This window comes from Thermothielavioides terrestris, chromosome 6, assembly GCF_000226115.1.
Source record: "Thermothielavioides terrestris NRRL 8126 chromosome 6, complete sequence".
Taxonomy (NCBI): Eukaryota; Fungi; Ascomycota; class Sordariomycetes; order Sordariales; family Chaetomiaceae; genus Thermothielavioides; species Thermothielavioides terrestris.
Window position 1 is genome coordinate 125,515 of NC_016462.1, and position 10,758 is coordinate 136,272.

At 34.9% G+C, this 10,758-nt stretch overlaps 2 protein-coding genes across 2 annotated transcripts; both read right to left on the reverse strand.

The window, feature by feature from the left end:
* Nucleotides 1–509: 509 nt before the first annotated feature.
* On the reverse strand, nt 510–929 carry THITE_2059071 (uncharacterized protein; the record flags this gene model as incomplete). Its single annotated transcript, XM_003657305.1, has 3 exons — nt 510–608; nt 678–742; nt 797–929. Coding segments are annotated over 3 exons (297 nt in total), but the record flags the coding sequence as incomplete, so codon positions are not given.
* A 1,728-nt stretch (nt 930–2,657) lies between these two features.
* On the reverse strand, nt 2,658–2,909 carry THITE_2059508 (uncharacterized protein; the record flags this gene model as incomplete). Its single annotated transcript, XM_003657306.1, has 1 exon — nt 2,658–2,909. A coding segment is annotated over one exon (252 nt), but the record flags the coding sequence as incomplete, so codon positions are not given.
* Nucleotides 2,910–10,758: the final 7,849 nt, after the last annotated feature.

Here is a 10,758-nt window from a genome sequence, read left to right on the forward strand (position 1 = left end):
AGTAGTATAGCAGTAATAGATATATTGAAGTAAATATATTCTAATAAGGAAAATATAAGTAAATGAAAGGAAGAGAGGGAAATAGGAAAGAAGGAAAGAGAAAGTCAATAACAGTATAGCTATTAGTAGTCGTTGCCCTTCCTCTGTAGTAGCTTGACAACAACTCGGCTCTAGGATTAAGGAATCTCCTTTACTTCTTCCTATTCCTTAATAGCGATACCCTTGTTATAGTATTCCTTCTTCTAGTCGATAGGGTACGCCTTCTTATACTTCTCAACAAGTTCCCTAGCACTGTCAATAAGCTAGATACGTAGGATCTACTAATCGTCTTTAGCAATAAATCCTTTCTATCGTATTAAATACTCGACCTTAGGTCTTTAGTTCCTTTAAATGATATACTATTGTACAATTCTCTCGACTTCCTAATACTCGTCTCTATCAATAATTATAGGGCTAGGAGGTTCTACGTTATAGCTAAAGAGGTCTTTCCTTTAATCTAGCTTTTATAACTAGGAAACTGAAACTATAGGATAGACTTTCCAACTAGCTAGAAAGTCAAGCTTATAGACGTTCCTATCGATTTTATAGACAATCTTAAATAGTCCTACCTACTATAGTAACTACTTTCGTTTAGGCTTTTCTAGGAGATAGTATCTATCGTATAGTCGTAGGTAAACGGTATCTCCTACTTTAAACTTAGTAGGTATATACTTATCGTTATAATATATCTTTACGATAGCGCCTATATAATCAATCTATTTCGCTACTTCCTCCTAGTACTACTGTCTAAGGACACTAATAGCTTTAGCGAAGGTAATAGTACCCTTTTCACAGTGAAGTATATCTAAGATAGAATATAGTTTAAAGCTATATACTAACTTGTTCAATGATCTTCCGATAGTGACTATAAGCATATTATTAAAGTTATACTACAATATAAAGAGAAGTAGAGGCTATAGTGTTCCTAGTTTTTTTATAGCTTCTATATAGATAGCGATTTCTATCGTCTAGTTTATCTTTTCTAATTGACTGTCTATCTAGGGATAATAGGCTATTGAGAAAAGGAGGCTAACGCTTAGGATATAAAAGATTTCCTTCTATAGGTTAGAGGTAAACTTAGTATTTTAGTCGCTAATGATTTATACTAGGAGTCTCTAATCTATATATATTAGCGCTCTAAGAATTATAATTGTCTATTTCTCTACTAATATTTCGTTGTTTCTAGCTATAAGAAGCTTCTTCTTACTAAATTTGTAGGTGATAGTGTATATAGCGTTAAAGATTAGATACTTTTTTATTAACTACGGTATCCCTTCGAAGGATATAGTAGGTAAACTGACGATAAAATCTATAGTAATAGTATAGAAAGGCTATAGCGATATTCGAATTAGCTAAAGGTCTCTAGGCTTCGGTTCTCTTAAGGTCTAGTTTTCTCTATATATAGGGCAGTGCTAAACGTATTTATATACTATCTAGCGCTTTTAGTTAAATATAAATATTAAGAGGTTCACTATTATATTGTCTATACTAAAGTAGTAAATGTTGTTATATATAATAGTAAAGATATCTTTAATATAGCTACTAGGGATATAAAGCTTCTTCGCTCCTTTGTAGTCAATATAGTAGAGGAGACTATCCTTTAGTTCGTAGAGTCTAAGCTATAGCTTTTAATATTACTTTCTTTATAGCTCTCCTTTTTACTTTTTGTATTCTCTCTACTTAGTGATCTTCTTAGCTTGTTCTTCTATATTATAGAGACTCCTAATAATCTTGTTATACTAACGGTTGTTAGAGTAAGCTATAGTCAGTTTAGCTTTGAACTTGTTACTAATAACTAGTTCGAAGGTATTAGTGTCTATAGTATAGTATTCCTTAGTGTTGATCTAGATAGCGGACTAAATGTCCTCTAGTTCGTCGATAGTATCTTAGGTTTCGTCAAGGGCGTCCTCCTCGAAGGTCGGTAGATATAATAAGGCATCTAGTACAACGTTAAGCTTTCCTAGTATATAAAAGATATTGAGGTCGAACTAAGATAACTAATTTATAGCGTTAGTGAGCTTTAGGTTAGCCTTTATAAGGTCTATAGTAGCGAGAGATATATACTTTACAATGCCTCTAGTCGCTATATAGTCTATTAGGATATTTATAGGGTATTGGTTTAACTATACTATTTTCTAGAGCTTCCTAACTGCTTATACAATAGTAGCGACTTCTATTTCTATACTCCTATACTTCCTTTCTATATTGGAAGTCAAGTAGAATAAAAATATAATAGGCTAGATCTCGCTACTTAAGATATCTTAGCTAGGGATACTAGTACTATCCTATTCGCTATAAAGTTGAAAGACGATTATTCTATATTCTTTGCCGCTTATATCGAGCTTAATAAATAGCGATTTATTAGGACGATAATAATATAGGAAGTACTGCTTATATAGGTGTTCCTATAGCAACCTAAAGGACTCTAGTTCTACTAGTATAGGCTCGAATTTAGCATTTAAAGTAAATACTTTCTTAACGTTCTTCGACTTAGCGATAGGAAGGTCTCCGTTTACTCTCCCTTAGGCAAAGAGCTTAGTCTTATAGTCCTATAAGGGCTATACTTTTGCTATATACTATAGGATGCCTTTATATAGCTATCTAGCTATACTAAGATACTATTCTAAGGTCTTAAGGGTATTAGGGAACTTAAGTTTCTTAAATATAGCGATCTTATTGTCTATCTTAGCTACTCCTTTGCTATTGACTATATAGCTAAGAAGTTTTACTAATAGATAGGCTATAAAGGATTTTTCTATTAAAATGTAAATATATACCTTGTTGAGGATGTTAAGAACCGTCTTAATATACTTGAGGTACTCCTCTATATTCTTACTAGCGATAATAATATCGTTGATATAGGCGTAGACAAAGTGCTTATACTTATAGAATAAGCGGTCTATAAAGCGCTATATAAAAGCTAGCGAGTTTTTAAATTCTATTAGTATAACGTTTAAGCGTTCTAAACCTCTAGGATTAATAACTACTATATAGTTACAATGTTCTTCTATAACTAAAAGCTAGAAGAAGAATCTAAAGGCGTTGAATACTATAAAGATTATATTGCCTATTATTATATTTATAATATCGTCTTAGTTAGGCAATAGGTATATATCTAGTACCACTAATATATTTAGGGGCTAGAGGTCCACTATAGCTCTGCCTTTCGTTTTTCTAGCAACTGTATAGTAGACTACAAAGACTAGGTAAGCGATAGGGGTTAGCTAGTCTATAAAGTCTATCTTTCTTTATATATATAGTTTATTGTATTCTTCGTCGACGATCACTTGGTCTTTAGTACTTAGCGGATAAATCTAAATAGGCTTGAGCTAATTCTATTATTCGTCGATAAGCAGAATTCTCATCTTCTGATCCTCTAGTATAGGGACAATGCTATAGTTATAGAAGACGTTATACTTGTCTAGCAATACCTTTATCTCTTCTATATACCGTTTATCCCTGCTATAGACATTTACCTCTATTGCTAACTTGATATATAGGATGTCGTCTAGTCTCTCAATACTATAGGATAGTATATAGAACTCCTACTTAGTAGATAGCTTGTACTTATCCTCTATTAGTGTCTTTGTTATTAGTTCCTTACCACTAGGCTTATATTATATAGTTGTCATTATCTATATATATTTGTTGTCTATAACGTTATTCTAGGTCTACTATATAAAGTTCTATACTATTGCTTAGATATCCTCCTCTAGGCTATACTAGAGGAGGTATCTAGTATACTATCCTTCGACAATGGTGATTAGGCGAACGGTATTGTTCCTTATAATAGCCTAGTGTACACTCTTTGTATCTACAATAGCGTCTAGTATACCCTCGATATATAAAGCAAAGTAGAGCTTACGTTTCTAGCTACCTAGATTGTTGTTATCAATGTCTATAAGCTCGAATATAGTCTTAATTAGGTGTTCTATTATAGGTATAACTATTATAGTATTCGCGGCTTTCACCTTCTAGATTATTCTCTTCTATTCTATATACACTCTCACCTTTATATTATAGACGGACTAGAAGTAATAGGTAGATATATTAAGGTTAATCTTTACTCTATTACAGAGTATAAAGTTAGTTTTAATCAATAGTTTCGCTCCTAAACCTTCAATGATATTGGCTATTATAGTGAAGTAACTGTCTATATTAGTACTATAGACTATTCCTCGGATATAGAAGTTAAACTCAACTTACTTCTTAACTTTAGTATAGGCTCTAACGCCTTTGATAAAGTGTAGCTTTATATCAATCTAATGTAGGTTCTTTGCCTATTTAGAGATAAACTCCTTGTCGACGAGGTTAATATTACTACTAGTGTCAAAGTAAACCTTGGTGCCTAGCTTACCTAGGTTTACACTAATATTGATTATAAGGTATATAGCTTGTTTATCTAATACTTTCAATAGCGATATATATAGCTATACTTCTATAATCTGTCCTTTAGTCAATGTAAAGTTTACGTTTTTACTATTAAGCTTGTCCTTGTTGTTACTAAGGTTGTGCTAGTAGTCTATTTAAGGTTATATAGGTTTATACTTGTCTTCGTCGCCGTCGTTAGCTATATATTTAAAAAGCTTACAATATATTGCGAAGACTCTGCTATAGGTGGTACATTGCTAAATCTATAGGAACTATTATAGTAGTTTATTCCAACTTAGTCTAGGCTAGCAAAAGGTATAATATAAGTAGTAAGAACTATTGGCTTCCTTATCTTCTAATTCTTTGTCTTTAGCTTCGGTATTATATTTGTCGACAAGAATGTACCTAGTCTTCTCTAGCATTTTATAATAAAGGTTAGCGTCTTTGTCGTCTTCTATCACTATAATCTTACTATAGTATAAGAAGGTACTATCTTTGAACTGCTTCTTATATATATATATCCAAATCTATTAAAGTCGTTGAGGTTATCTTCTTTAGTTGCTATTGTCGCCTCTTCTCTAGCTGTTGAATAGTCTAACTCCTCCTCTATAATCGTTAAATAGTTAGTATCCTCTTCTATATCTAGTTGTACTATAGAAGTTTCAGTTACTAAATAGCTATACTTAGTTACTATCTCTACGCCAATTGTTTCTAGGTCGCTAGGGCTTATCTCTATCTCTTCTCTAAAGATCGTAATATCCTCTTCTACCTCTTTCTATCTAGAAGGCTCTACTATCCTCCTAGTCGTTTCCTTATCCTTCGTCGTTGTACTCTATATCTATATTGTTGGCAATAGGACTATAGCCGATAATACGGCCCTTGGCGACGTCTTAGCAGAGCTTGTCTCTAACAATATATACTTTAGTGTCGAGAATACTAAGGAATACGTCTATCTCTATAGTTATATCTAGTTTAGGGTACAACTAACGAAGTTCTAGATAAAGGCAGTTGTATAGGCGTATTAGACGTTGCTCTTTAGTAGTATTTCCCTAAATATATATATATTTAAAGTATTCTATAGTAAATTTCTAGACTAGCTTGTTTTTATAGTTGTCCTTTGTAATATATTGGTTTTCGTTTAGCTATTTCTCTACTTTATATCTCTTAATACTAAACTCCTTTTTTAAACGTTTGATCTACACTTTTATAGATATAGTCAATGCTACCTTTTCTATAGTAGAGAGCTACTACTTATATTATTATAGCGCTAATCCTCGAAGTAGGGTCTATATCTCTATATATAGGGTCTCTTCTCTTACTAAGTAATATCTAACGACCTAATCTATCTATTTAACCTAAAGGTTGACGTCCCTATAATATAGCTACTATTTATTGTACTATAGGTCCTAGGGTTCCTTAGATTTGTTCTCTATATCTAGCTAGAAGAGACTAGTATCTTAAATCTTCTATTTCGATATAGGTATAGACGGTTACGAAGATATAGTACTTCTATCCTTGGTTTTAGGCTAACGGTCTTCTACGCCTATAGCCCTATTCACCCTTTTGATTATAATATTTAGATTCTCTATTATTCTAGCCATCTAGGTAAGAAAGTCCTATATAGTAAAAGTGGCCTAGATATCTATAGCTTTAGCTACTTATCTAGAGGGTCTAGCTCTTTGTTTAAAGGGTCTAGCTACTTGTCCGTATAGTAGGCTTAGCATCTTTTAGAATAGTAAAGAGACATTAGAATCGACTAAACTGTCTATATATTCTATTCTAGGGTTCTAGACGACTATACCTAGTTTAGGAAGCTTAGATAGGTACTAGGATAGTTGGCTAGGTATTTATAGTAGTAGCTAGGGAACTTAGTCGAAAACGCTAATTAGCTAGACTATTAGAAATAATAGATCTTCCTCTTTAGATTGTTGGTTCTAAGGCGACAGATCCTATAATCCTTTTAGTAGCCCTTAATAGCGTCTATTAAGATTATAGCTACTAATAATATAGGTTTTATATCTCTATTAAAGAATAGTTAATATATCTTAAGGCTCTAGTTGCTCCTAGAAGGTTAGGCTTAATAGAGTTGTTAGCTAGTTCTTAGTCGGATTATATCTAGTTCTTACTAATATCTTTAGCAGTATAGCTAGTCCTAGTTATTGATCGTTGGTCCTCTAAGACTTTAGGGTCTCTAGCGGTCCCTGACTCTCTAGTACTAAAGTCTCTAGCATTTCTTAAATTAAGTCCTTAGTCTCTAAGGTAGCGTCTTTGATCCTAAGGTCTAGGATAAGGTTCTTACTAATAGCTATTTAGACTTTATACCTAATAGATATAAGATAAGCGTATAGAATATAGTTGTTGAGTATCTAAGAGGGAGGATACTCTACGATATATAGTGTTTCGGTATACTATTGGGCGTAGGCGTCTCCTTCTAATACCTTTTTAAGTAATGCTATAGCTTCTAGGTATTGGAGTTCTTAGGAATTGATAGCGGTTATCTACTAGACGTTATAGGTAACCTCAAAGTCCTTAATAAACTTAAGTGTCTACTATATATCCCTATAGACGTTGGCGTTTATAAGGCTTAGATCTATCTAGCTTCTAACTCCTTATAAGTATTTAGTACTAGAATAACAGTAGCTAGGTTGTAAACCAGTTCGTTATAAATCGTATACTTCGAAGCTTGCTCCTTTACAAAGGAGCAATATCTGCCTTAGGTACTACTCTATACAACTTACTAGGCGTAACTTATAATGCCTTCTAAGCTAAGCTTAGCTCCCCTCGAAGGGAAGCGAATAGGTCTAAATCGTTAGTAGGCACCACTTATTATACGTAGATGGTCCTTGGTGACCATCTAGCGGTAAACGTATAAGGGTGAGAAAGATCAATGCCTCTTAGCCTTGTTAGCTAATAAGGCGGTACTCTTGAACACTAATATATATTATAAAAGTATGTTGATGTAGTCTGTCTTCCTACGAGGGGATTCTAGGTAAGGTTCCCTTTTTAAGGGAATGCTCATTACCCCTGACCGCAGTGCGGTTATAGGTGCCCTTGCCACAGTTGTGTGTGATATAGGGCCTAGCGAGCTCTAGAGCGCTATAGTATACATTTAGAAGGCGGAGACGCTAGTAGGGCGCTTCTTCCTTGCTTTATAGGCGTAGTACAATAGTATATTCGACCGAGATTGGCCTAAAGAGTCTTTCTATAATACTATACCTATTGACTAGGAGGTTAGTAGTATTGAGATTACTAAGATTGTAAGTTGTATAAGATTAAATAAGGTGCTTAGCGAAGACCTTCTTATTAATAAGTTCCTTAAGGCCTATGATAAGGAGGGTAAACTATTGGAGGTACTTACAATAGTTATACGTATTTGCTTCTAGCTAGCGCATTTCCTATATAGATTCTACGCTATATAGGTAGTAGTCCTTAGGAAGCTAGGGAAGTCTCTAGAGTAGTTGAAGGAAGTAGGGGTATACCGTTTAATATCGCTATTTAGCGTAGTAGGTAAGATTATCGAGGTAGCTATTATAGACTAGGTAATATATATAGCCAAGGCGTATAAGCTGCTCCTAGAGATATAGATAAGCTTCTAGTAGTATAGGTCTACCAAGGTAGTAATTTAAGTGGTGACCAATATAGTAAAGACGGTATAGGCGTATAGCGCCTATACTTTGCTACTACAATTGGATCTGAAAGGTGCCTTCGACTAGGTCGACTAGGTCTAGCTATTGTATATACTCTAGGAGATAGGCTTCGAGAGAAGGCTAGTTATACTTCTAAAGAGCTACTTTAAGGATTGTATAGTATATCTATAGTTCGACAAGATTATAGCTAAGCCGACGACCCTATAGTAGGGTACGCTATAGGGTTCGCCGCTATTACTAGCGCTATTTATCTTCTTTATTACCCCCCTATTCTATACCCTTAAGATATATACTAGGCTCTTAACAGTTGGGTATATAGATAACATTAACCTTCTTATATTCGGATAGGATATACTAGCGTACTACTATATACTAGAGAGAGGGTTTACTAAATATAAGAAATAGGCTATAGAACAAGGGATATAATTCGAATTGACGAAGAGCGAGCTTATCTACTTTATAAGAGTGCAGTAGCTATATATAGAGGTCGTTAATATCCTTGGCGAAGGTTAGCTAGGGCTTACGCTTATAGAGTTAGCTAGGTTCCTAGGTGTATAGGTAGACTATAAGCTTTTGTTTTAAGTATATAAGAAGGCGGTTAAGGCTAAGATAGCTATATAGAAGTTTGCCCTTATAAGACTTATAGCGAAGACGTATAGGGTATATATCGTATAAGCTTAGAAGATCTATACGAAGGTTATTAGGAGCGTCCTATCGTATAGAGTAGTAGCGTAGTATATACCGACGCTAGTTTGAGGGACCTCCTATAGGATTATATATAGCTTTAGTACAATGTAGTTAGGCTACCTCTAGGTAGTTACTAACGTATATAAGGCTACGCTAGTCTACAACTTAGAAAGTAAGACCTAGGTGCCCCTTATCGATCTATACCTCAACTGCTAGGCGGTATATACCAAATAGAGGCTTTAGAAAACTAGGCTTATATAGCTTCTATACGATGTCTATATAAAGGTAGTATCGAAGTTGAAGAGGTAGCGTTATATATACTATACCCTAGTGGCGAGGCTAGCTATAGGAGAGTCCTCTATAGAATAGAGGCAAATATAGGCCAAGGGCTAGCTCCTTATATACTATCTAGTAGTAGTAGTAGAGGTATAGAACAAGAGTAATAAGGACGACGATTGGAGGCCCTAAGAGCTATAGCTTTACATTAACGTAGATATAGCTATAATAGAGGAATAGAAGGTGTATAGAGAGCTATAGATACGCTATATAGACGCTAGGAGGCTAGAGAGGGCGTACTATAGAGAGGCGGCGGACCTATATACCTTTGAACCCCTTGCCTAAGTGCTATAGGTGTACAAGGATCTTAGTAAAGCGTAAAGCTCCCTCTTTATATAGGTATAAACTAGGGCTATTGGCCTTAGGTAGTTCCTATTTTAGAAGGGGATGCTAAATATGCCTATACCACTTTATCGCTATAGCGAGGTACCTAAGACTATCGCCCACTTTACAATACATTATAGGGACCCTACGGTTACTATAGGAAGGCCTTATATCTAAGATCGATATACACTATTTACATTGTTTAGAAGTAGGAGAGGCGCCTAGAGGCTTATAAGATAGCTAATGTATATTAGACGTCTATAGGAGTTCTAGCTAGCGTTTAAACTAAATGTCGAGGGCAAGGTAGAATATAGGGGATTAGCTAAAAGCTCTATAAATACGTAATAGGAGCGTAGTAGCTAGGACAATACGGTAGGGGAGCCTCTAGTAGCTAGCTATGAGGACTAGGGTATAGGCGAAAGGTATAAAAGGAAGAAGAAGAGGTGTAGGAAGGTTAGCCTCTAGCTGCCCCCCTCGAGTATATAGTACACCTAGCGGCTATAGTACTCGCGCTAGGAGCGTATCGTATATATAAGTAGTGTATAACGGGCTATATAGGCCGCTATATCTCTGTCGCTATTAGGCTAGAAAGGTAAGTTCTAGCGAGTTGGAGAGAAGGAACTAGGGAGGCCCGCCCTATATAGCGGGAACGTAGTGTGGGCGCTGCGTATAAGTGGTGTATATAGAGGTGGAGGGACCGCTTGCCCTTAGTGGCGAGGCGCTAAGTGCCTCTTCGGTATAAGATTAATAATAATAATAATAATAATATTAATTTCTTCTAATAGTATAAGGAACTATACTTTGGCTTTACACCTTTTATAGTCTAGTATTACCTAGCTATAGCTAAGTAGTACTATTGCTCTATCGCTATTTCCCTTTAATAGTACCTTAGCTATTTAAAGTATATAGTTTAAACCTACTAAGTTAAACGGCCCTAGCTACTAGGTACTACTACTCTATATTGCCTAGATATAGTCAATTGTACTATCTTTATTACTTTACTATACCTAGGTAGGTATACTATAAGGTATATAAAGCTTAAGCTCCTATTCTACTATAATCTAGAGTAATACATTTACTAATTAGAAGGTCCTATTATATTTATCCTATATTAAGTAATATATATTGAAGTCTTCTACTAGTACATTGTACCCCTTTAGCTTCTATTCTACAAAGGTATAGAGCGACGATCTCTATCTTAGCTCCTAGTTAGGCGAGTAGATCAACTAGATAGTAAAGGGCTTAGCCTCCTCCTTCTCAAACGTTATCGCTACCTAGTCTTCCCTAGCCTCTATAGACTACGTAGTATAGTCGATACGCTTACTTATATATAGCGCTACTCTCCTAGCGCTAT